Source organism: Gopherus evgoodei, chromosome 4, assembly GCF_007399415.2.
Source record: "Gopherus evgoodei ecotype Sinaloan lineage chromosome 4, rGopEvg1_v1.p, whole genome shotgun sequence".
Classification (NCBI taxonomy): Eukaryota; Metazoa; Chordata; order Testudines; family Testudinidae; genus Gopherus; species Gopherus evgoodei.
In genome coordinates this window covers 98,886,920-98,914,646 of record NC_044325.1, presented here as the reverse complement: position 1 = coordinate 98,914,646, position 27,727 = coordinate 98,886,920, and the positions used below count along the sequence as shown (strand labels likewise).

The 27,727-nt window shown below is 42.3% G+C and overlaps 1 protein-coding gene across 1 annotated transcript; it reads right to left on the bottom strand.

Moving 5' to 3' along the window:
- Positions 1–13,245: 13,245 nt before the first annotated feature.
- On the bottom strand, positions 13,246–26,171 carry OLFML1 (olfactomedin like 1). The gene is made up of 3 exons (XM_030560314.1): positions 25,788–26,171; positions 22,698–22,986; positions 13,246–14,582 (listed from the first exon to the last, which is right to left on the bottom strand). Exons 1-3 carry the CDS (start codon positions 25,911–25,913, stop codon positions 13,804–13,806), a joined length of 1,194 nt encoding a protein of 397 aa, XP_030416174.1. The 5' UTR covers positions 25,914–26,171; the 3' UTR covers positions 13,246–13,803.
- Positions 26,172–27,727: the final 1,556 nt, after the last annotated feature.

Here is a 27,727-nt window from a genome sequence, read left to right as displayed (position 1 = left end):
GCGTCTAGACTAGGTGCAATAAATTGACCCCGCTGGATCGATCGCTGCCCACCGATCCAGTGAGTAGTATAGACATACCCTCAGTGCTGCAGGTTTTTCTTTGCAGTGTAGATGTACCCGTTTAGACCCACTGTGCTCTCCTGTTTAGTTATTCCATCTGTTTTCTATTTTGTCCAGGGGTTTGGCACCCTACGGCATGCATGCCAACTTTGGTACACAAGCCGATTTTTCCAGGCACGCGGTTGCGAGCCAGGGTCCCAGCCGCCGGCCCTGCTCAGCGCACAGCTGACTAAGTGAACAGAACCCCAGGCCAGCAGAGGCTAAGTGGGGCCAGCAGTCGGGACCCCAGACCAGCGGCAGGCGCGCCCCCCAGGTTCCTCCTCACTGCGCTTAGGTTCTGCGGCTACCAGGAGTGTGAGCTGCTGGGGTGCAGGGCCCTGAGCCTGCTGCAGGAGGGGCAGTGGCTCACACTTCTGGGAGCTGCAGAGCCCGAGCACAGTGAGGGGGGAGCCAGGGCACACAGGGACCTCCACTCGCATGCATCTGCTGCAGAAGCCACCCCCGGGGGAGCACCAGGCCACAGCCCAGGCAGGCACACCCCCCGGCTCACACCTCACCGTGCTCTGGTTCTGCAGCTCCTGGGAGTGTGAGCTGCCGCTGCCCCTCTCACAGCTCCCCTACTCCACTGCCTCAGCACTCCACATGGAGTTTTGGTTGGGGCAGTCAGGGGACAGGTAGGTGGTAGGGTCCTAGGGGGGTATTTAGGGTGGGGGGATGTCTCGGGAGGGGGCAGTCAGGGGACAAGGAGCAGGGAGGCTTAGGTAGGGGGTGTGGTTTCGGGGAGCAGCCCCTGGGGTCTATAAAGGCTCATTGGGATTTGCCCCTCAATGAATCAATGTGCAAGGGTGGGGTGCAAGGTGGAAGTTTCACCTAGGGTGGAAAATATCCTTGCGCTGGCCCTGCCCCAGGGGATGCGTGCACCCCAGGTTAAGAACCACTGCACTAAACTGATAAGATCTGCATTTTAATTTAATTTTAAATGAAGCTTCTTAAACATTTAAAAAAACTTGTTTACTTTACATACAACAATAGTTTATGGACTTATTGAGGGAGACCTTCTAAAAACATTAAACTGTGTTACCGGCACGTGAAACCTTAAATTAGAGTAAATAAATGATGACTCGGCACACCGCTTCTGAAAGGTTGCCGACCCCGATCTAGTCTAACAAATTGTCCAAGAATATATGCTCTACTCTTGTTATGATGTTTTTACAAGGTTGATTTCTTTTCACATTTCTAATGAGTATGAACCTTAATTATCTGCTGAGATGTAAACTCATGCCTAGTTCTGAGATGCACGTCAATATCATTCTGCAAATCTATGGGATCACCCTCTCTTTGGTGTTATTGTTGATAAATTGCTTTTTCTCAGTCCAGACCTGAATTTCGATTCAAAGACAAGAGATAATAAATATCTCTGCTCTTCTTACAAAGGGGCCTTCAGCTGTTTGGTATTCAGTGTCATGTTACTGTTACCTGTGTTTTGGCCAGGATTTTCAAAAGAGTGTAAAGTCTGCCAGTGTAATTCCTTTAGGCTTCTTTAAAAATCCAAGCAATTATGCCCATATAGGGCCCGATTCCCAGTGCTCCTAAAATACTCATTGAATTCAGTGGGAGTTTTAGATATGCAAGAAACATATTCTTCCTCACTGTTGGATGGGGGATGAATGAGAAAGAAACAGACTTTGTGAATAAGTCAAAGCAAGTAACTTATTCAGTGAATTTAGCCTCTCATTTTTCCTGCTTGCATAATGTCAGCGGGCAGGACTATCTTTCTTCAAACATGAGAGATTCATTTTTAAAAAATTCTTTACTCTCTATTGATCATGTGTTTTTGAAATTCATGCACTGTTGCTTGAATGTGCTTAGTGAGAAAAGACTGTTCAAAGAATACAGTAGAAGCTCAGAGTTATGAACACCTCGGGAATAGTGGTTGTTTGTAACTCTGAAATGTTTGTAACTCTGCACAAAACGTTATGGTTGTTCTTTCAGAAGTTTACAGCTGAACATTGACTTAATACAGCTTTGAAACTTTACTATCGAGAAGAAAAATGCTGCTTTCCCTTTATTTTTTTTAGTAGTTTACGTTTAATGCAGTACCGTACTGTATTTGTTTTTTTGTCTCTGCTGCTGCCTGGTTGTGTACTTCCAGTTCCAAAAGAGGTGTGTGGTTGACTGGTCAGTTCATTACTCTAGTGTTTGTAACCTTGAGGTTCTACCGTAGTTATCAATGGTATGCTGTCAAACCAGGGGAACCTATCTATTGGCATCCCGCAGTGACCAGACATTGGTCCTCTACTAGTCCAGATGTTCTTTAATGTCTTGGATAATAGAGTGGAGAGTATGCTTATAAAATTTGCAGATGACACATAACTGGGAGGGGTTGCAAGTAATTTGAAGGACAGGATTAGAATTCAAAATAACTGTGACAAACTGAAGAATTGGTTTGAAATGAACAAGATGAAATTTGATAAAGACAAGTTGAGATAGGATCTACAGATCTCACGCTGAACCAGGGCTGGGAGTAGAGAGTAATACAGGGAATTATTCCCCCAGGAATGAAGGCTGATGCTCAGAGCTGTGTCAGAAGTGGCAACAGCTTAATGAAGGCTGCTCTAGCAGCAGGGACTTGGATTACCTCCTCCCAACCTTGGGAGCTCAAAGCTCAAAAAGAGGTTGATTGAACAGGACACTGAGTAGAGTCTGCTAAGCCAGTGACCATGCCCCAAGCGCAGGAGCTTCAAACTGGTAAGAAGGGACCCGGGGAAAACATATTTTGGGGCAGCTTAATAACTGGTCTTGACACTCTGATAAACTCCTAGGGCCCTGGGTTGGGACCTGGTGGACAGGATGGGCCTGAGGCCCCCTAGCCGCCCTATTCCTTCCCTCCACTCCATAATGAAAGAACCCCTGGAGGAGCAATTGGAGCATGCGGGAGTGATTGAGGCCATTGCCAGGGCCTCCTGTGGGATGAGTAGACCAGCAGAAACCATAAGGCCAGGATCTGACCACTAAGCCAGCTGGTCATCAGACCTTCTCACTAAACAAGTGCAGAGTATTATGCTTTAGAAGGAAAAATCAAATGCACAGCTACAAAATAGGGAATAACTGAATAGGCAGAAGAGGACAGTGGTGTGCACTCACACATGCATGTATGCACACACACGACAGTTCATTTAAATACTTGGCATGAAATAAGTGTACATCCTTATATTGATTTCTTAGTACAAAACTCACTGTTCAACAAAAGGTTAATAAGAAAACAAGTTCATTCATAATATATTATCAGTTGCAGTTTGATTATTGGTTAATGAGCTATAGTAAATTATTTAAAAAAGTGTTTAACAAATTATTTATTAAAATTGCAAGACTGACAAGGCATGTAATATACTCAACTGTGCTACATGTCACAAGAGCTCATATAAATGGAAACATATCACATATGTTTCTCATCATGCTTTTAACATGAGAAGAAAAGAACAAGTCATTCTGGAGATGTAGTAGTAGTGTGGGCCCCAGTCCAGTCAACAGCTATGCATGTGTTTAATTTACTACTGTGAGCCATCCTTCAGATGCATGTTTGAAGGGTTGGGGCCTTCATGACAAACAAGAGATCTAGGTTTTCCTGGACGCAGTCTATTGCTTCCTGAATTGGCAGAAGGAGTGGGCATTTCATAGCACATGGCAGCATTCCCTTACCTAAAAGGATTATTGAAACGGAGGACACTTAGTTCTCCAACAAGAGCTAACTTACAAACACACCAATTCTGAACACATTTCAATCCCTGGTTGCCATACGAGATTGGGGAAATTGGGTGTTTCAGGCTAAAATGGCATGGGACTTGGAGGCAGTGAGGCTAGAGAGAAAGAGGTCGAGCCTTGGAGCCAGTAGCTCAACTAAATGACTTTGCTGCCGGAGCCTAGATGCGCTTGAGCTGGTACTGATACTGACAAGAGGTGCCTTTCAATGCAGCATACGTGTTGTTAAAGCTGCCTTTCCATTCCCAGGGAACTCATACTCTTATTTTTAAAAAAATATTTTCGGTAAATGTGGTGCTTATGAACAGAACTAGCGCAAACAAGTACAAGTTTCCCTGACGTACCTCTGCGAGTGTAGTTCTTGTCATGATTGGGCCTACAAATTTACCTCATTGTGAGCTTAACTGTGAAAAGTGAGTGAATGTTCATAAAACGTCATAACAACAAATGTTGATGGGAAAAGATTTTAAAAAAAGAGACAGACTGGATTAGTCCGAACAGAAAGGCCTATTGATATAATTCAAGGACTGTGTTAAGATCATGCCTGGTAAACAAGAATGGTGTGTTAGAAACTGGCCTAATTGGTACACAAAATAACAAGGTGATGGGCTATTCCACCCATTATTCCCTTTTGGGGTCCTTTTAAAAAAGGGAGTGGAGGGGCTGACTGAAAAATGAGAGAAGGGGAAGGAGTGAGCTTCACCATAATTGCTGCCACCCCAACCAGCTACTGGGACCCTGGACTCTTTTCATCCTAACCCTGAGAGGTGTCCTGACCAGACCGGGCTGGAGGGAAGGACTCAGATGATCTAGCCACCTCTACTGGCTTGGGCTAAATCCCAAACACAACCTAGAATGTGAGACTTTGTCTGCCCCTCCTACTTCCCCCCTCCCTCAGTGTCCTTTTCCTTCTCTACTTCATTTCTTTCCTTTCTATCTGTCTCCTTTTCTCTTCTCTCTAATAAGAGTGTAGCTTAGCCAGCCAAGACGGCATATTTTGCAATGAAGTTATCAGTCTGTGATCAGAAAGACAGCTAAATGTCATGCCCTAAACAGCCGGACCTGGCACAAAATGCCAGGTCTCTGGGTGGCTGTTACGAATGTGTGCTGTAGCCTGTGTTTTTCTAGCAGCGAAGTTGCTAGTAAAAGTCAGCACTGGAGAATCTGCATTTCCTTTCTGTGCTGTGTTCTTTTCTCTTCCTTCTTGTGTATGTTTTGTTTTCTAGGAAATAGGATCAGGTTATAACAACAGTGCCAGCCCATTTCAGCTAATTTCTTCTCTTTTCTGTGCAAAAAACAATTATCATCATCTTTGAGATCGTCTAAGAGACTGCCAAACAAGTGGGTTTTTCCTTTAAAGATTCTCTCCAGCTGAAGGGAAAGGGAACAAGAGATGTTGTTAAAATGAAAGCCGTACTTAACGCTTTCCTTTTAAAATGCTCTGATTTTCCTTCTTTTTCTGTATCTTTAATAAAAGGGTTTTAATAGCATGTTTGCCATAGTACTAAGCAGTATCTGTATGCCAGACCGTATTTAACATTGTTTAATGTTGGACAGTGACTGGGCAGTCTGGGTCACGTTAACATCTTTTATTCTTTGGGCCCATTTATGCTATCTACATTAATACAGTACAACTCAGACCAAACATGATAGCCTGGGATAACCATACTTTTCTAGTTGTTGGCTTATTTTGCCAGAACTTGTGGTGGGGGGAGGGGAAGTGTTCATGGGTGGTGGAGCCCCTTCCACCCACTCTGTCCCCATGGTCAGAGCCCCGAGACCCCTTGCCGCCCCACGTGGCTGGAGCCAGAAGCTCCCTCTCCCCCTGGCTGCAAGAGCCAAAGCCCCGAGCCCCCTCCCCCCACCAGCTCGGAGGAGCCAATGGCCAGCCGTAGCTCAGAGCGTTCTCCCCTGGCTGGAGGAGCCAGCTTGGGCGAGCTGCAGCCCAGAGTACCCCCTCCCCTGCCTGGAGGAGCCCAGGGCTGGCCAAAGCATGCTGTGCCTCCCCCTTCCCAGACCCAACCAGCCCTGGGGAAAAGCATCTGTTAGAAGACATTTTTAATATGTCCCATGTTGCTCCGCTGCTGCCCCAGAACCTGCGTGGGGCATAATAAAGGAAAAACTTCACTGCCAAACCCCAGAACCGGGGATCCGGTGGCTGCGGCAGCCTATCATACCTGCCACCCAAGGAAGTGCTGTCTTGGACAAAATCTGCAAACTCACATTCCCTTTTTGTGACCTATGCAGTGGTTTGCATTCAGGTCTGTGAGGACGACAATTTCATGCTTTAAGTAAATACCCAACCTATCCTCAAGTCATTTTCTTTCAGATTTAGTTATTTGTACCAACTGCAGATGTGTTGGCAAACAGGCCAGTGTGATATCAACATACATGTTGCGGATATGATAAAATAGGTGTTTTGGGAAGATGCAGTGTGCCAAGGCCGAGGTAAATCTTTACAATGTTCACAAAATAGCCAATCATCTGATGCAATATAATTTTCAAATCTTATATCTACACAAGAAAATAAAATTGGTATTCTGTCCTGTAGCTCTCACTTGAAGTAATGGAGTGTGGCAGAGCCAGCAGTGTAGGGACCACTAGTGGCTTATCCAGTACATGATACTAACACAATCCTTGGTATATTCTTAGAACTGGCAAGTGTAAATTAGTTCTGAGTGTTTTATTAGACAAAAAATGTTCTCTGAGGTTTGTTCTTATAAGGGTGATTGTAAGATATAGAGCCATAAATCTCTTTAAAATCCAACTTTAATCCACTGTCATCTGGTTGAATGAATCTAACTCTGCTATGCAAATTTAATTTCCGCCAAGTTCATTTATAAGTAGGATTCAGTCTATGTTTTAGTACTACCTTTATCAAAGCAAAAACCCAGTGTAAGAATCACATCTATTGAGAACATCTATGCTATGTAGACAGTTTCTCATGGAAATATTCTTGTTAAATAATATGATCTGTGTTCCCAGTTAAGAAAAGGCATTCTTTCAGAGCCTTTGATTGATGCCTTATGCTTGCGGATAAGAGTTTAGCTTTTTGCGATACCAATTTAAGCCTTTATGTGTGTGCCAAGACCTAGTGATCAGATCTGTTGAATTAATTAATGTAATATAATCTGCAGAAGGATACCAGATACTCTCTAGATGCTAAGGCTTGTATCTGTAGCTTGTCCAGGATTCCCCCCCTCCGCTCGAAGTTTTCATATTGACTGATAGTTTTCAGTTTTGTACTGTTTTCTAGGTAATTTTTTTCTTTAAAATGTAACATCTGTCAAAGAAATAGTCAATGCTTATATATTTATTTAACATATTGAAAAATGGCATTTCTTATAAATGCTGAAATATTTAATTGCAAAATGATGTAGACTTCATCCGGAAGTATTTCTGGCCCAGAATGTATTTAGGAGTCTGTTCTATAAAATGTGCAACATATAGTTTTACTGCCATACCATAACAACAGCTCTTTACTCTTAAAGAACAAAATGTGATTATTCTGTGGATTCATTCAAGTATGGCTTTCCCCACATCATTTAGTTGCGGATATTCTATATATGTCATAATTTTAATAATGTATTTACTTTTCTGCCTTTCCGTTCCTTGATATGCAAGTATTTTTCTCACTTAATATTTTAGCATTGCACAACATCTACTGGTCCCGTGTCTTTTCTAGGGAAGGTGCGAACAAAGAATTATGTATCTACTAACAAAACATTTTGACTAAGATTACTTTTTTTTCTGACAGACTAATCCAATTATTTCTGTGTAGCAGACTACCACCTTCTGAGGTTGTATGTTATACTGTTTTGTACTGAAAACAAAAAAGATATTAGCAGACAATATAATGTGTGGATTTAGTTTGCTGCCAACAAATTGCTACTACTGTAATTCTATTGGAAAATGGAAATTGTGAAGTGGTTCTTCCTAATTTGCATAAATTACATTATAACTGGGGTGGAAATAGCTGTTTCCATTGGCTGTGTTAAAATGTGTGAAAAATTATAATGTTGTGGTTGGACTCTTTACCTAGGGGTTGGTTTAGATAAACTTGTTAATTTCAGTTATCGTTATAAAAGGACAGTTTTTTCCCCTCCCACATCAAATAAAATGCAAGAAGGAGAACAAATTAATCAGCACGTTCTCCTGCTTTTCAGAAACTGCTGTTGGGCTGCACCTGTAGGTGCAGTATTTGAATGTATTTCAAATGCTTCTGGGGGCTGCACCACTCCCTGCTCTCTCCAGCACTCATGACTACTTCCCACAGGAGAAAAAAATAGTTGTCCAATCACCACAGAGGGGAAAAACTGCCGAGCAGCAGCTGTATGGTGGATCACTGGGTGTGCCATGCTTGCCAATCCTCAGACAGGCCCCTTTAATAATAGTAAAACTTTATCACCAGCCACCTGCAGTGGCACTCATCTGCAGGCCTACAGTAATAAGTCACTGTGTGCTTGCATGGGAGAGCAAAAAGAAGCTGTAAAGAAATAGATTTAATTTTCAAGCTGTGAAAGCTGTTAGAAATTAATGAAAATGTCCCCATGGAGTTTTGCACGCAATTGTTACTAATTAGTTTTGCAGACATTTTCATGTCCTCAGTTTTGTTTTTGGGGAAATGGCCTCACTTTTTCTGACTGGCTTTCAGAAATCCATAAGGAGATTGATAACTTGAGCATTTTTATGGAAGTATTTAGACTCCAGGGTGTCTCCCCCAAACATGGTCCACTGGATTCAGCAAGATACTTAAGCATGTGGCTAACTTTAAGCACATGCTTAGTCCTACTGAATTGTGTCATAAACACAGGGTGGATAGCCAGAAGGACCAAAATTCTGTTCCCACTTCTGCCAATGACTGACCTTAATACTTTGTATAGCTTTTAACAAATATTTTATTTAATTATGAAGTAGCTGCCTGCTCCTGATGTGAACCTACTGAAGTCAGGATGAGTTTCCATTGACTTCAGTGAACTTTGGGCTGGGCTGTCAGTCATTAACATCATCCCCATTTTAGAGATGGGAGAAATTGAAGTTTTTAAAAGTGAAGTGGCTTGCCAAAAAATCAATAGCAGAGTCAGGATTAAAACTCAGGAATCCCAGCTCTCTGAATACAGTAACTCCGTACTTAACGTTTTAAGTAGTTATGTTCCTGAAAAATGCAACTTTTAGTGAAATGATGTTAAGCAAATCCAATTTCCCCATAAGAATTAATGGAAATGGGAAGGGGATTAGGTTCCAGGGAATTTTTTTTTTTGCCAGACAAAAGGCATCATATACATTTTAAACAATTTTAAACTAGCAATTTAATAAAGGTATAAGTTTTAAACAATTTTAAAGAAACAGTTTAATACTAATAATAAATAATAATAAAAATAAGTTTAATACTACAATCATCACTGCTAAGTATGAAGCTTGGTTGAGATGGTGGAGTCAGTGGGTGAAAGAGGATGGATTGTCCGGCTGCTCCTCTTGCTGTTTGTGCAAGCACAGGCACCGACTTTACCGGGGCAGGGGGCTCAACCCTCAGCCCGTCCACTCCACCCCTTTTCCTAAGCTCTTCTCCCCCCACCTCCTCCCCCTTTACTTTGCACGCTGCATCCTCGCTACTACCCCCTCCTTCCCCTCCCTTCTGAATGCTGCAAGCCAGTTGATTGCCGTGGGTAGGAGTCAGGGGAGGGAGGGGGAGGCGTGCTGAGTCCTTGCTCCTCCCCAGTGCAATCAGCTGGCTTGCGGCATTTAGGAGGCAGGAGGGAGAGGGGAGGAGCGAGGACTTGGCAGGCAGGCTCCCCCTTCCTCCCCCTCCCCACCTCCTGCCTGGCGCAATCAGCTGGTTTGGATGTTCAGGAGGCAGGGGAGGGAGAGGGAGCCTGCGCACCGAGTACTCGCTCCTCCCCACTCCCTTCTGCCTCCTAAACTCCGCAAGCCAGCTAATTACCGCAGGCAGGAGGTGGGGGAAGGAGGGGGAAGGCGCTGATCCGCGGGGGTCTGCTGGTGAGCGGGAGGCACTGAGGGTGGGGTAGGGCGTAGGGAGGCTGTCAGCTGTGGAGAAAGCAGGCAGCCAAACAACGTAAGAGTGGAGCATTGCACAACTTTAAATGAGCATGTTCCCTAATTGATCAGCAATGAAACAATGTTAAGTGGGACAGCTTTCATTGAGGAGTTACTGTACGTCTGTTCACACACTCTTTCTGAGAACATCATACTTGAAACTCTGCCCCAAACCTGAATTGAACCTGAACAATTTGTTCATTTTTTTTAAAATTTTCACACCAAGGAGTACTAAATACTGCATTGAAGTTTGTTCTTGCAGTATTTCCATTCTGGGCCAAACCAGGAAATACTGAGAATTCATAAGCAGCTGCAGACCTGGTTTTGATAGACTTCCAGGGCAAAAAGTTTAAGATAGATCCTTGTTTGAACCTTCAAGGTTCACCCATCACTAGTTGTTGCAAATAGGAAGGTATAAAGGGAGAAAGTACAAAAATATCATTAGTGTTTTCTTAATGTAACATGTAACTCCTTATGTTTGTCTGTTTCATATTGTATTTAGCTATGAGATTCTGAGAACCTTTTCCAAATCTGGAAAAGGAGCCTTCCATAAGCTTGAAAGCTTGTCTCTTTCACCAACAGAAGCTGGTCAAATAAAAGATATTGCCTCAGCTACCTTGTCTCACTAATATCCTGGGACCAACATGGCTACAGCAAAATTGCAAACACCTTGTGTCTCTTCTTAATTTAATTATTTGAATAATAACAAAATACATTCTCCCCATGCAAATAACAGTAAGGAAAACATCTTCACTAGAATACTTTCTGTAAAAGAGCAGATTCATCCAGCCTCAAACTCAAGTGGCTTTGTTTGTCTCTTAAAAAGCACTTGGCAAATGTGGATAATACAGTTATCTTCATTTTACAGCCGGAGAGACTTAAGGCACAGAGAAGTTAACAGCAACTTGCCTATGGTCATGTATGCACTGTTGTAGCCGTGTCAGTCCCAGGATATTAGAGAGACAAGGTGGGTCAGGTAATATCTTTTATTGGACCAAGTTGTGTAATCTCGTCTCTCTTACCAATAAAAGATATTACCTCACCCACATTGCCCATTGTCACACAGAAATCAGTAACAGTTTCCTTAGTCCATGCACAATATTTTCTCCTGTTTGTATTTGCCTTAGTATTGGGCTATAAGATTATGGAGTTTCTTTGCTAAAGTATGTCACCTTAGACCTAGTTGTGACTAAGTAGCTTGTATTCTTTTCGTTGTATTTTCTTTTAACATCATTCCCTGATGTTTGGGTGTTCTGTTGAGTTTATTTTTAGAAAGCAACAACAGCTCTTTACTCTTAAAGAACAAAATGTGATTATTCTGTGGATTCAATGAAATATGGCTTTCCCCACATCAATTTATTTTATTAAACTATAATGCACATATTCTTAAAATCCAAAAACTGAAGCTGCCACTTGTGTATTACAGAGTAGGTACTGGGGGCATGGGCATATTTTGCTTTTTGTTTTAATTCTAAACAAATATACAATTGGAATTTATCAGTAGGTCATAAAGCCAGTCCACATTAATGTTATGCCCTCACCTGTGTTGATTCTGGTGACCTGTTTCTTAAAGTACATTGCAGAATGAGTAAAAGAATGGTTAGAGGTATGGGAAAACTCTCAAAGACTGAGTATGAAATGTTGGGATTATTTACTTTAGGAAGGCAACATGATAACAGTATATAAAATAATGAATGGTCTTCAGAGGGTAGATAAGGAACTTTTATTCAATCTGTCTGATAACACAAGAATAATGGCACATTCAATAAAACTGAAAGACATCAAACTCAGAATTCAGAAAAGGAAATATTTCTTCACATAAAGCACATTTAGACTCTGGAACTCATTGCCACAGGAAGTCATTGAGCCCAGGAGCTTAGCAGGATTAAAAAAGAATTGAACATTTATGTGGATAAATCTTGTTTACTCACAGAACAGAGGCAGTATGGACAGTGGCAGGGCATGTTTCCCCACATCGGTCTCAGTGATTAATATACTTCATCCCTAAACTTGAAGCAACTGCCCTAGCTTTCCATTGGTGAAAGGGAAGTTCAGTCACCAGACCTATTCAGTCCCTGATGTCTCTGCTTTGACTGTCAATGTGGGGCAGTAATAGCAGTTTTGGGGTCAGTACTCATAATGGGTAGCAATATTTCATCATTACCAATTAAATCTGGATGTGAAAATACATACAGGTGCATTTGAAATGAATCTAGGAACTGCTACATTGGATCAGATGAATGGTCCATCTAATCCAGGAACTCCTCTCCGATAGCAGTCAGTATGGATGATTCCAAGGAAGGCGTAAGAAGCCTTGAATTGGGCAAATTGAGATAACATGTCTCCAGATAAAATTTCCATCTAAACTCCAGTAATAGAAGTTGCTTTGTGCCCTGAGGCATAGGATTTGTATCTCTTTCAGAACTCTTTGTTATTTTTCAATATTTACTTTTACAACTTTGGATATTCTTGTTCCGTGCTGTCTATCTGTACCAGTCACAAATACAGTGGCCGCAGTTCAGCAGTGCACTTAAGCCCATGCTTAAGTTTGAGCATGTGCTTAAAGGTCAATTGAAGTCAGTGAGACTTAAGTGGTGCATAAGTGCATTGATGGACCTGAGCAGTTGCTTAAAGTTAAAATGTGCTTAGGAGCTATGCTGAATCAAGGCCCTACACTCACTTGAAAAAAAATTAATGGGATGACTTTGGGAGTATTTAGAATCATAGATTATTAGGGTTGGAAGGGACCTCAGGAGATCATCTAGTCCAACCCCCTGCTCAAAGAAGACCAATCCCCAAATGGCCCCCTCAGTATGGGGCAAATCCTTCAGGTCTTAATCATTACTTATACTAAACTGACTGAGGTGAATATAAGGATTTTGCCCAAATATGTGTTTCGTCCAGAGGTTGATGTTGCATTGAATGGGATTGAACCATGTATGGGAGTGAAGACTCTGTGAGTCAAATTCCTTGATGGTGTAATCTGGCACAATTTCACTGACTTTTTAATAGAACAGTATCAATTTACAGCAGAAGAAAATTTCTCTCTGTGAGTTTGAACGTATGGACATTTCCTTCCAAATTCATTCAACTGGGGGCAATCGGTGTAGTAGAGAGGAGGTGTTTCAGCTCCCAATTGCTGCCTGGGCCCCCAGCCCAGTGCCACCCTACACAACATAGCTGCTGCAGGAGGGAGGGATAGCTCAGTGGTTTGAGCATTGGCCTGCTAAACACAGGGTTGTGAATTCAGTCCTTGAAGGGGACCTTTTAAGAATCTGGGGCAAAAATCTGTCTAAGGATTGGTCCTGCTCTGAGCAGGGGGGTTGGACTAGATGACCTCCTGAGGTCCCTTCCAACCCTGATATTCTATTTTAAAAAAAAAAAAGGGAGGAGGTTCTTGCAGGAACTTTGATCTGCAGCTAGCAGGTTGTGAGTGACTAGAGTGGCTGGCTTTGTGGGGAGACATAATGCCACTCACTTGTCACTTAAATATTGTAACACTGACACCTGCTGCATGTATATGAAGCCTGATACCATTCTTTTTCAAATCAATGGGAGTCTTTCCATTGTCTTTAATGGGTGTGAGATTGGGCCCAGGCAGAAGTGAGCATATGAACCTTAATTCGGGGAAAAATGAGTGAAAGTTTGAGCAGTTGGGAATAGCTTCTGTTTAATCCTCAAGAAGTTATAGATTTGTTTCTTCACAATGAGATGAGAAAAAAAACCCTATATTTTTAAATAAGTATGATAAATTGTAAAATTATGTGTGTGTATATATATAATATAAAAGCATCTAATTTATATATAAAGCATCTAACAGTGAATAAATGGAAAAGCAAGGGGAATTCCGTGATGGTAGCTGAGAAGAGAACTTGGGTCACTGACCTTAAGCTTATTTTAATATTCATCTTTATAAAGTTCCTAAAGATCTTAAACTTTTTGCTTTGTTTGAAGTTTGTAAAGGATCTGGGATCCATTAGCCCAGGCAAATAGCTGCTTTTCTTTGGGGTTATAATGTATCATGGAATGGCTACCCTGACGTTTGGGGAAAGGTAACACGGGGATTTCATAAGTATTTATAGTGTCTAAGACATCGTACACACATTCAATCCGAGATGTGCCTCCACTAGGAGAGTTATACACAACATAGAGGGTGCCACACATCAGGAAAGCTCCTTCAGCATTCTTGCTGTTGCATGATGTGTCCCAAGTATGCTCCACAGCCATAGTCATATGGTTGATTTTAGTGATGACAAGGTTTCCACTCGTGTCTGGCTCTGCATGGATTGCCCACAGTCCTTGTTCATCAATAGCAAGATCTATTTTAGTATCAGGAAACAGTTCATAGGCAGAAATCTGTCCAGCACCCGGCAGGAGCATTCTATCAGTTACCTTTCTTCTCTGGATGTTATATTTAACTATCTCATTTAAGGAGCCATATATGTGATAAAACAGGAAACCATTATACACAACATGGCCAGTTCCCTGCCAGGAAGATGGCAGGTTAACTCTCCGTGGTGTTAACTTATGATTCCTTTCCGTGAATGCCCGAATATTTGCAAATTCCAAAATAACATTATTCTTGGATCCACTTAAGAAATAAATCTTCAGATGGTCTTTGCCCGGATCTGTCATCCAAGAGCCATGCATATCTCCAGTCTTCTTAACTATCTTTATGGACTTGATACCTGCAAGCATGTTGTCACAGCCTATAAGGAAACAATCCAAATATAAAGGATTATAAAATTAGAATGACTGTGAATCCTCTGGTTGTTCCCTCTCTTTGGAATTCTTAGTCCCTTCATCCATTGAGTAGAGTGTGTCCAAAATGTCTACAAAATTCCTGTGTTAAGTAGTCACTAAACTCATTTCATATCATAGAACCAGGGGTGAAAGTAACCTAAGGCCATGGCTACACTGGTGTTTTACAGCGCTGCAACTTTCTCACTCAGGGGTGTGAAAAAACACCCCCCCCCTGAGTGCTGCAAGATACAGCGCGGTAAAGCACCAGTGTAAACAGTGCTGCAGCGCTGGGAGTGCGGCTCCCCGCGCTGTAAGCTAATCCCCATGAGGAGGTGGAGTACGTGCAGTGCTGGGAGAGCTCTCTCCCAGCGCTGGCGCTGCGACCACACTCACACTTCAAAGCGCTGCTGCGGCAGCGCTCCCAGGGCAGCGCTTTGAAATTTCGAGTGTAGCCATACACTAAGAGACTTACTCGTACATGGGGTGGTTGCGGTCCTCAGCAAGGGGTGGGGACTCAACCAGGAGGGGCGAGGCCTCAGCCACAAGGGGCAGGTCTAAGGCCAGACTCCCCAGCCAGCCCTTCAGTGCAGCCCAGCAATTTAAAGGGCCTGGCGCTCCCAGGCGCCACCGCTACTCAGGGCTCTGGCAGCAATTTAAAGGGCCCGGGGCTCCAGCTGCTGCCATGGCAGTGGTAGCCGGGAGCCCCAGGCCTTTAAATTGCTGCCAGAGTCTCATGATAGCATTAGCGGCTGGGAGCCCCGGGGCTCTGGTGGCAATTTAAAGGGCCCGGGGCTCCAGCCACTGGCACTGTAGCAGTAGCAGTGGCCGGGAGCCCCAGGCCCTTTAAATAACTGCTGGAGCCCCACAGTAGTGGTAGTGGCAGCCAGGGGCCCCAGGACTCTGGTGGTGGTTTAAAGGGCCCAGGGTAGCAGTGGCTGGGAGCCCTGGGGTGGTGGGGGCCAGGAGCCCCAGGCCCTTTAAAATTTCTGGGACCTACGAAGCTGCCCCTTTTGCCCGCCCGCCCACCCACCCATCAGCGGCCCTGCCAATAAGGTCGGCTGTATACCGGCCCTTACCGGTATGCTGGACCGGACCTGACTGGCTTACTTTCACCTCTGCATAGAACCAACATCTGCCATGTAAATTCATTACCTATCTTCAACGACATACATGGGGCCAAATTCTGCTCTGTTATACCAATGCCACCCAAACAGGATTGCATTATTGTAACTGAGAGGAGACACAGAGCAGCAGCTTTGATTCTTCTCTCAGTCACACCAGTTTTACACAGGTATCTCTGCATTCACTGTAGTGAAGTTACTCCTGGTTTACAGCAGCATGAGAGAAAAATCAAGACCTTTATTTATAAAAGACTGACAGGTTAAAGTCTGACCTATTGAATTTTAACATACTATCTATCTCAGGGGCTCACTCCTACCCTCTTCCCCGCCCCTCCCTTTAATAATATAACACCCTTAGCAAGAAATACAGCATCCTAATATAAAGCCAGAATGTAAAGATCCCAATTCTCGGTTTTGTTCTGGCCCCTTTTTACCACTCCTGCAACATAAAAGAGCCAGTAATCAGCCAGATCCCAAAGTCAGGAATCTCTCTGGCTTTGGGGCATGCCATGGAATGTGTAGGACCAGCAAAACAACAGCTCCATGTCACCATAACTCAGGTTAGAGGAACGTGTGATGTTGCACTCCGCATGTTTATGGAAATATGCTTATGAGTGTAAATATAATGTAACTGGAATATGCTTTATGCAAAAGGTCTCTTGTATCATTACAAAGCTTATAATCTACTGAATGTGGTTATCCTATTTGTATGAATGTTTCATTCTTGTATCTAAAACTAGAAATATGAAGCATTACTCTGAAGTCCTATTGTAACTATGCAAAGTGTGGGCCATTAATGGTGGCTTGGAATCTTGATGGCTTCCATTAACTAGGACAATTGGTTGTAAATGGCTCTGTTTACCTGTAAGTCTTCCTGTGTTAATGTAAGTCAGGCTGGGAAGAATGGAGGCGTGGGGTCTCACAGGAATGTGACCATGTCACCTAGTACTGGAATCCATCTTAAACCTGGTGCTTTTCCATTTAGAAGGAGGGGTGGAAACCCAGAGAGAGACAAAGGATTCCTGCCTTGTGCCCAAACTATAAAAGGAGATGGAACAGAACAAAGAGGGCTGCCAGTCATGAGAAATCCCCTAGTTACCACCTGAGCTGGAACAGGGACTGTAACCAGGGGAAAGGATTGGGCCTAGACTAGGAAGGCATCTAGTCTGTGAGAGAAGCTTATTGGAACATCTCTGAGGATGAGATTTACCTGTATTCAGTTTCTTAATGTATTAGGCTTAGACTTGCATGTTTTGTTTTATTTTAATTGGTAACTTACTTTGTTCTGTCTGTTATTACTTGAAACTACTTAAATCCTATTTTTTATACTTAATAAAATCACTTTTGTTTATTAATTAACCCAGAGTAAGTGACTAATACCTGGGGGAGCAAACAGCTGTGCATATCTATCAGTGTTATAGAGGGTGAACAATTCATGAGTTTACTCTGTATATGCTTTATACAGAGTAAAAGGGATTTATTTGGGGTTTGGATCCCATTGGGAACTGGGTATCTGAGTGCTGGAGATAGGTAATCTGCTGAGTGGTTTTTAGTTAAAGGCTGCAGCTTTGGGGACGTGGTTCAGACCTGGGTCTATGTTGCAGCAGACTGGCATGTCTGACTCAACAAGGCAGGGTTCTGGAGTCCCAAGCCATCAGGGAAAATGGGCTCAGAGGTAATTTCAGCACATCAGGTGACAGTCCCAAGGGGATCTCTGTGACTGAACTCATCACAGTGTGTCATGAGACTAGAGCTGTGGGGCTGTCAGAGTGGCGTAGTCATATACACCAATGCAAAGTGTGTGCAAAATGGTACTACCAGAATAAGTAGGTAATTCTGAGTTGGTAGCATTTTACACCCACTTTGCAAAGATATTAACAACTCTACAAGGTGCAAGGCAGTGGAGAATCATGCCCAGGGAACTCTGAATCTTTATCAACAGCCTATCCCTTCCAGCAAACATGTTATTACAATGTATACTAGACGAGTAAACAGCTTGCTTGCCAAAGGCAATAACAAATTAGAAGAGACACTATGCGACATTTAAAGAATGTCTTTTAATAAAGTGCAGCCTTCTTAGCCAAACAGAATAAACAAGCCCCTAAGGCAGCAAGTTCTGGTAGTAGATGAAATGGAGAAGACAAAGGCAAACTCTGTTGTATCGTCAGCCTCCTCTCTTTTTACTTGGTCCAAATCCACTGAAGTCAATAGAAATACTTTCATTGCCTCCAGAAAGCAACCCTTTTTTGCACTTGTGGATACTGATACCCCCTACGTATACACTTTGGTTACTGCAGCCAACATGAAGGACTGGATACGCCTCTACTGCCCCAGGATACTTCCAAATCTTACACCCATCAGACCCAGAAGGCAGGAATGCCATATCCTACTCCCAACCAAGGCAGGGTTGGAAGATCAACCACTTTTCCTGCACAATCAGTGAATGTCTGTACATATCCAAACCAAACATAAAATCACCTTGGACTTATACCATGACCCTTGTGGTGAAGTGGCAGCTCTGCTATTGTTAAGGTTAAGAGTCACTTACTGTTTAACCGATGACTTTATCTAAGTGCTCTAAAAGCCACATGCTTAGTAGTTTTCCCATTGATTTCAATGGAACTAAGATTTGGTCCTCAATGACTACAATTAAACATATCAATGAACTCATGGCTCTGCTTTTAAACAGTGGTGTCAGCTAAGAATTACCACAAGCAGCAGGAAGTGTATTACACAGACAGCTGGAAACCTCGGCAGCAAGTCCTTAAACACTAGCAAGCAATGCTGTAAAATCTGGAAATTGATAATAGACCTGTAAATATGATGTGGTTGATGGATGGCAAGTATATCTAATGTGTTACTATCAATAACAACTTTTCAACATCTGGCAAGACTGCAGGGCAGGTAATTTTAGCTTAGTTATTTTTAGAACGAAACAATTTTCAGTGCCTTTACCTTGAGACGTTTTAAAATCCATCTAATTTATTTTTTTACTGCATGTCAAAGAAAGTGACTGAATATTCAAAGAAGCTTAGATCTAGAAAGGAACAGATTTTGAAATTAAGAGTACTGGAGACTGGTATAAGTGTAGGCTTTGAAAACAGGGTGAGAAGAGTAGTACTATCATGATTACCACCTGCTTTAACCCTTTGACAGCATGCTGACAGAGATTAAGAGAGCAGATTCATAGCTCTACTCTGCGCTGGTTAGGCCTCAGCTGGAGTATTGTGTCCAGTTCTGGGCACTGCATTTCAAGAAAGATGTGGAGAAATTGGAGAGGGTCCAGAGAAGAGCAACAAGAATGATTAAAGGTCTAGAGAACATGACCTAAGAAGGAAGGCTGAAAGAATTGGGTTTGTTTAGTTTGGAAAAGAGAAGACTGAGAGGGGTCATGATAGCAGTTTTCAGGTATCTAAAATGGTGTCATAAGGAGGAGGGAGAAAACTTGTTCACCTTAGCCTCTAAGGATAGAACAAGAAGCAATGGGCTTAAACTGCAGCAAGGGAGATTTAGGTTGGACATTAGGAAAAAGTTCCAAACTGTCATGGTAGTTAAACACTGGAATAAATTGCCTCGGGAGGTTGTGGAATCTCCATCTCTGGAGATATTTAAGAGTAGGTTAGATAAATGTCTATCAGGGATGGTCTAGACAGTATTTGGTCCTGCCATTAGGGCAGGGGACTGGACTCGATGACCTCTTGAGGTCCCTTCCAGTCCTAGAATCTATGAATCTATGAATAATTTGATTCAGCTCCAGTGAAGTCAGACATATACCACCTTAGGATCTGCCCAGAAGCTTTTTAAAAAGGTTCTGATTCCAATTTTTAAATTTTCTGTTGTGTGTTTCTGATTTCATGCTGCTTCTGACTGGAAATGAAATATACCACCTAAAATGTACATACTGTATATAATTTACATCAATTAGTGAATTTCATAGGGTCGAGATACTATTTAAAGATGAAATTTAAGAGAATAAGGGCTTTCAATAAAAAACATAAAATGTATATGTACTTCATATTATATTACATATTGAATTTTGCTTGCAGCCAAGTCACTTACTGTGTGATCTTGATAGGGAATTACAGAGAATGTTAAAATATATGGAAAATTTACCAGTAGATTAAGTAAATTCAATGTCTATTGAATTATCCTTAGTGTTGAGGCTGTGACCCAAAAAAAGGTAAGGCACTTAATTAGTTGGCACAGCTGCAACCAAGTGTGAGACACTAGAGTTTTTCCTGGAATGCTGCTGTGACAGATACTGTGGACATATGGAAAATCTAAAGACTATTGTATCTAGTTTATAAATGTTATACATATTTTATGGACTAGGGATGATATTCTGGGTCCATGGGGGAGCTAAAGAGTTTCATACAGGAACTAAAATAATTGGGAAGTAATTAGTGCAACTTCCTGGACAGATAACAGCTTTGGAGAAACTTTACCCCCTGAGGGAATTGCATAGACTGGTTTAACGTGGATCCACAAGCCTGACAAACAAAGAACCCAGAGCTCTATAAAATGACCACTCTGGACACAGGGAGCAGGGATCAATCCATGAAGGATGTAATATGTAGAATGTATGTTTTAGTTGTTGGGATATGTGAAAAGATGCCTGCTTGTCTGGCAAGGAAATAGACCAGCCAGGTGAAAAGCTGACCCAGCAATCTGATCAGGTAAACAACTGGGTTAGCAAACTAATCTTAATGCTAGGCAGAAAAAGTGTTTATACAATATATAATGAACAGCTTTGTAATAATATATTTAAGGCGAGCACCTGAATGTGGCTGTGAGCTTGCATTCAGCCCTATGCTATGCTCTGTTTTGGTGGACTTGATCACTCACTGAAGCAGCAAATAAATGACATACTTCTTCAGCTCAAGAGTAGGTCTGTGAACTTGTGCATTCTGGGTGGCAGGGAAAAAACCGGTCAACAGCCTTACCCAACCTCAGAACTGAAATGAGATTGTGATCCAGAGGGACAAGCCCTGTGAAAGGACCTGAAGTACTTTGAAACCTGCCATAGTCTCCATATGCAAGGTGGGTGACACCTGGTAAGCCAGGCTTGGGTATAAGCTGTTTATTATTTTTTAAATGTTTTCTCTAATGCTTTTGTTCTAAATAAATAGTGCTTTGAACTAGCCTGGTCACTGATTAACCCTCTCATTGCCCCTTAATGAATGCAGCTCCTACAGTTTAAGGCAAGAAGGGACCCCAGATCATCTAGTCTAACCTCCTGTAAATCACACGCCACGAACATCACCAACCATCCACACACAAAACCCAACTAAAACGACACCAAAGTATTACAGCACACTGAAAACTAAACTCTTATATGCCAGAGGCAGAGAATAGGAGGGTACCAGGTGCACCCATGCTTGAAGACCCTGCAATGGCAGGACATTGATTAAGTGAGATATATCCAGATAATGATGGCAAGTGACCCACATCCAGCGCTGCCGAGAAAGGTGAAAACTCCATCAAGATCACTGCCAATCTGATCTGAGGGGAAATTTCTTCCTGACTAGGGTGACCAGATGTCCCGATTTTATAGGGACAGTCCTGATTTTGGGGACTTTTTCTCATATAGGCACCTATTACCCCCCACCCCATCCCAATTTTTTATACTTGCTATCTGGTCACCCTATTCTCGACCCCACATGTGGTGTTCAGTTAGACCCTGAGCATGTGAGCAAGAACCAGCCAGCTAAGCACATGAGAGAGAGAGAGCTTGGTGCCACTTCAGAGTCTTTTCCCTCCCCATCCAATGTCCCAACTTCACTTGTGGCCATCCGTGATGCCTCAGAAGGAGGAGATTTAAAACAAAACCAGAACATGTGGGAGGAGCTCTCCCTACCATTGACTCTGGGCCCTGCTACCGCTCCCTAAGATTAATTTGTAATAAAAGAGGTGCCAGGGCTCAGCCCGGGCAAACCCCAGCACAAATTAAGCACTGGCTGGGTGGTCAGAGAGCAGCGGCTGTGGTGAGGCACCCAGCTCTGAACACAGCACCACCACGAGCAGCAGTGCAGAATCAAGGGTGGCAATGCCATACCATGCCACGCTTACATCTGCGCTGCTGGCCAGCAGCTGCTGTTCTCCAGCCATCCAGACCAGGCTGCACTGGGAGGAGTTTCTGATCCCGGGGCTCCCCCCACCCATACACCCACTGACCACCAGGACCTCAGGAAGGGGGAAACCAGGGGCTGGCCCACTGGCTCTGCAGGAGTGAGCCCTGCTGCCTGCACCTCCCCATCAGGCTGGCAGCTCCAGGCAGCATCACCCATCCCCTGCCCAGCTGATCAGATGGGGCTCCAGCCACGGGCTTGCCCGAACTCATCCATGCTCCGGCAGCCCAGGCCCGCCAGCTTGTAGTACTCTTATGGCGACCACTGACAATGGGGCCCTGAGCAGTCATCCACCTCTAAGGCTGGTCCTGCTTCTGCCTCCCTACAGATTCCAGCTGTAGCCCTGAAGCATGAGGTGCTGAACTTAATTCAGACTTGCTAAGGTGATCTCAGTGAATTGCAGGAGCATGCAGCCTAAATCCCCAGTCTGGAGACTGAGAGTCACGTGATGGTGATGATTACAGGCTTGAGACCTAAGTGGAATACCCTTAAGGAGACCAAAAAGAGGTCAGAGGTGCAGTTGTCTTGGGGAGTGTGACAGTTGCCCGAGCATACCTTTAGTAGTTTTTTTAAATGCTTTTAATGCTCCAATTAAAGAGCTATTTCCAAAGAACCAATTTAACATGCAATTCAATATGTATATAACAAATATTTTAATTATAGCATTTCCCTTATCATTTTGGTGTATTTGTTTTCTTTGCTGAAAGCTCAATATTATCACACTTAAATAAAACACATTTTTAAATATGCTTTATCCACATATAAGCATAAATATATTGACTAGAGGATTGGGTCTCTTAGATCTAAGTTTTGAAAAGTAAATAGTTCTTACTTGCGTTAAGCATGAGCTTGACTTTCCTTTTTTCTTCTGCGTCTTCATTTAGCTGCTTTTCCACCAAGTCTTCATCTACTTCTACACAGGCAGTAGATTCTCTTGTTGATTCAAAATAGTCAATGTCCCTTTGTGCTCTTTCAACTCTTGTTAGCAAATGCGCCACTTCATTTTTAAACTCAGCCTTATAAACTCTCAGCCCCTCCAGGCGTGATATCATCCTCCTTGAAAAGTCATGGAATTCTTGTACATAATCCAGTATATCTTGGTTGCATTTTTCCAGCCTGCTCTTGAATTAGAATACAGAACATATAAATATATATTTGCTTGTGTGAACATGTGTATTTTCTATAGATAGGATCTTAACACATGGTTAGTTCATAAATACCACTGGCCCCCCTTCCCTTTCTCGTTTCAAATTAGTTATCCCTGGTCACTTATTAATCTGCCTGAAAAAGTCACTGATATTCATACTTGTGGTTAAATATCCATATTCTCCCTTGCTGTGAAGTCTGAGGGCCAGATTCTTTGCTCTTCTTCTGTCAGCAGAGGGGAGCCCTGGTAGAACCCATTGGAGGTTTGGGGTGCAGAACAGAGGGATCATTGATGACTCCCCTCCCTGAGGCCCCTCAAAATCCTCTCTTTATGGCCTCTGCTGAGTCTGTCTCATAAAAATGTGAAAGCAGTGGCTGTTGGAGGCAGGAAGCAACCACATTTCACATACTGTTCCTTTGCTGGCCCAGCAGATATCTGATCCAGAGTTAATGCTACTTCTTCTTTTCTAACATTTACAATGGAAAATCGAAATTTTGACCTACAAAATCAATATATGCAAAGAAAGTTTGTATCAAAATGTTGAAAATTGTGGGAGTAAAATCATGGAAGATAGAGCAATGAAATTCAAGTTTGAAAGACCAGCACACCTGTGCAGCTACCTCAATATTAGTTCATCTTAGGTCAGGCCCTACCTGCCTGACCACTTCGAGTGGACCCTGCCACTGGACACATTTTCAAAAGTATCTAGTGATTTTGGGTGCCCAGCTGAGTAATCATAAAAGGGGCCTCATTTTCACAAAGTGCTGAGCTCCCACTCTCTAAAAATCAGAACTCTTTAAGGTGTTTCAAATTGGCCACCCAAAAAACAAGGTACCCAATATTATCAGCCACTCTTGAAATTGTAGGCCCCTTTAGTTTGTCAAAACTTCATAATTGGCTAGGTGCTGAAAAAGCCAGTGATTTTTATAGGATTTTTCATCCACAAATCTCAAAGCACTTTAGAAAAGGGGAAACGGAGGCACAGAGAGATGTGACTTGCCCAATGGCATGCAGCAGAACAGTGACCTAGCTGAGAATAGAACCCAGGTGTCCTGGGTCCTAGTCCAGGGCTCCACTCTTTAGGAAACACTGCCTATCAGATGTGTTATTGAAAGTGCCTCAGTATCTGAGGGCCGATACATAAGAAGTCCTAACTAGTTAAAACTAGGTACTCAGTTGTGTTGTTTTACACACACGTTTCAAGCTTTTGATTGTGGGTGTTAGGTGAGCTTTTCTATGACTGAGGAATAAATTTACTTACAAAGGGAACCATGCAGTATGTGTTGTGTTTCATTCTCTGAAATCTTTGGTGAGGTTTTTATAGCTCCCTGGCTCATTTTATGCCAATTATCCAAGTGCTAACCTGGACTTTTGCATATGACCATAATCCCATCCAAGAAGCCCATCTACCCATCTCTCCTCCTCACTACACAAAGTGCCTCCATCCATGCTCCCAAATGTCCCAGAACTGCTTCTCCCTCCAATATTTACTGCTCCCCTTTCTGCCCTTGCTACTGTCCCCTCCTCCTTCACCTTTCTCTTAGCCTTTAGCCAGACAAAACTGTGTGTAGAAGGGAGAAATTTTCTCCCTCAAGTTGAAATGTGTGGGAGTGGGAGATATCCACTCCCTGTCCACATTGCTTGTACAGTTACACATATATCAACTTCTATGTGTGTCCAGCATATATGAGAACCTTATGATGTTGGTTGGTTTAGGAGTCTGAACCAGGGAGGGTGGGGGAAACTTCTCTCTTCTATGAAGCAAAAGGGAAGAAACAGGCAGTTGAAATGTATATGATTGTCATTCTTGTGTAGGTTAGTGAAATTTTAATCCCAGCCCACCTAATGGGGACAAAACATTGGCCCAATCCTTCACTGCTTTCTCAGACAAAACTCTTCTTGAAGCCAGTAGGAGCTTTGAATGAGCAAGGAGTGCAGGAGTGACTGCTGTGAGCTTCTTTACAATTATTTTTTTAACACAAATTATTACCAGACAAAGGCACAGGAGCAATTTTTAGTAATTCATCCCATACAAATTCTGTCCTACTGTGTATGTGTCACATTTTTTAAATAAAGTATGCACAGTGGTACATTGGTATATAGGATCTAGGAATGGAAAACCTAAGGAATTATTTTTAATAATCTCATCTGAATTTAATTAGCAATACTCAGTGATCTTACCTGAAGAAAAAGGACAGGTACTGGAGTAGGTGGGAGCCCTGTTTGAGGGACTATAATCTTATGAAATTTAGCAGAACCAAAACTTTTTGTAATCTCTCAACCACATGGGGATTTTTTCAATCTCTTGTCAAGATGCAAATACACTTAAAGTTCCGCTGTAGATAGAAAATGCCTTGTAAGTGTCCAACTATCTTCTGTGCTTACTAATTCATTATTAATCTTTGTCACCAATCCTGGTGATGCCAACAGGAAATGCAAATATTCTGGAGACATCCTGTGACAGCAATTTAAACATTTTTAGCTAAATTTTATTGATGGGATTACACAGATGCAACTGATAGAAGAGTTTGGCTCTGTATAATAAAATAAAATAACAATGGTATCATAAGATAAATGCTATGATAACACAAAATAATTAAAGTTGCAGGTTTTAGTTACCATGACATACTTATTAGATTTGTTTATTTTATTTGTTTATATTATTCATTATTTTACTGATGACGATTAACATATATGCAAGAACATGCACCACCTTTCAAATATATTTGCAACGAGACAATATTCCTAAGACACAATTATATAGATAATACATACCTCTAAAGATAGAAAACGCCGGTCGATGTAATGCATTAGTACTGCATCTTGCATTACATATTGGGCCTCTCCCACGATACTTGTGAAAAATGAAACTAATAAAAATCTCAGTTGCAAGATTACCATAGCTTTATGAAATTATGTGGGGGAAAAATAAAGAATTAATGATGGGAAGAAAAATCACACTAAAACTCCCCCCCCCAGAATTAAAATCAATGTAATTACTGTGTGATACTATGATGTGGAAAAAAAATGGCTAAAAATACTAAAGCTGCAAGAATTAAAAGATTTAAAATGGCTGTTTCAGCTCCTTTGGTCTATCATTAAAACAATAACGTTGTGGAAAGCACTGAGCTAGATGTGTTTATTTCTAGAAGCCGGATGAATGCTTTCCAGCTTGTGATCTTATGATCAATCCCAGATGTTCAGTACTGAGTCACATAGAGCCTTTAGTCCAGTTGTATTAAATAAAAACAAAAACAACCCCCACCCAGAACAACATTTAGTGCCAGATCCTTTGCAGAGGTAAATCAGAGTAGCTTCACTGAAGTCAATAGAGCTATGCTGATTTGCACCAGCTGAGGATCTGATCCACAATATCTATAGTTGTTGTTCTGAACAATCACAGTTGTCAGTGTAAAGCAATTTAAAACAGCTTCTTCACTTTCAGTGTTTATCTGGGTACATATGTCTGGCTGTACTAGGTTAGAAAAATGATAAATACTAAGATCTTCTACTCTCATTTATCTATCTTAAGGTTTTATACTATCAACATAATGTCCAAGCACCTTCCCACATAAAATCAATCGAAGCAGTAAAGTCCGTTATGGATTTAATGGCGTTTCTGGCACCTCTCCCCCATTTGGGGGTAAAAACAATACTCGAGGTAAGGTTTTTGGTTTTCATTTCTTAAAAGAAATACTAATTTTAAGGCTTATTTGTTCTAGGTCTTTTTGGTCTTTTCTTCGAGTAGAAGGGGATGCATATGCATATCCAGAACCCTTTGACCAAGGGGATGTGGCCACACAAACAGCATGGACAGTAGTAAGTTATGTAGGTATCAGACATTTCCCCTTCTATTGGAATCCAAACACTACATCTGTACTGTTGTTTCTGAGAATTCAGCACATCTTAATATTTTTACAGCTTCCTTCTCTACAGTTTACTCTCACACCCACACAAGCTCTCCCTTTGTGCTCTCTCTAGCACGAGTGTAAGCACATGAGCATTGATTCAATGCATGAAAATGTGTCACAGCATGCAGAATTTCCCCTTTGACCTCATTTCCCTGACTGTCGTGAGGTACAACTTTGCATTATTTATGACAATTCAGAGTGCACTGGCAAAAAGTGATTTTTTTTAAATACTACTTTATGTTAATGGAAAACAAACCTGTTTGCCAGTTTCCATTTATGTGGAAGAGTCACTGATGTGCAGCCAGCCTGACTGGATACCCCCTCGCCAGCTCTCATTTAACCTCAGAGCAGACAGAACTACTTCTTGGGGAGACGGAAACAAACAACACTGTCTTGTTGGACTCTGGAACTGATAGGAGGACACCCTGGATGTGTCCCCCAGGCATATAGAAAAACATGCAGCTGTGAAGGAAGCACTAGGTCATCTCCATTGATTGGGAGTGCTAGAGAAGTCCTGCAGGGTGAGTAGCTCTGTGGCATATACTGTCTTGTTTTCTTGCCTCCCAAAGCATGGAAAAATCAGAACACTATTGGATGATAAAGTATTACTGTAGGATTGCGGGGGCAGGGTAGAAAAGTGGTGTATGCCACATTCCTCTCCACCAATGGGTACAGAGACCATTGAGCATGGGGCTATAAACCTGCGGGGTTTCTGAGTCTCATAACCATCCTAATAGCTTTAAGGAAGCCATTAGCAAATGAATTATATGTGGCAAAATAGGTCACTTTCACCCATTCGTGCAG

What these genes read in the sequence shown, in the direction of transcription:
- OLFML1 (XM_030560314.1), bottom strand. Translation starts at nt 25,913, where the DNA reads ATGGTAATCTTGCAACTGAGATTTTTATTAGTTTCATTTTTCACAAGT. An exon ending in GGCGTTTTCTATCTTTAGAG is followed by an intron (nt 22,987 to 25,787) that starts GTATGTATTATC and finishes TTCTAATTCAAG; the next exon opens with AGCAGGCTGGAAAAATGCAA. An exon ending in CAAGCTCATGCTTAACGCAA is followed by an intron (nt 14,583 to 22,697) that starts GTAAGAACTATT and finishes GTTTCCTTATAG; the next exon opens with GCTGTGACAACATGCTTGCA.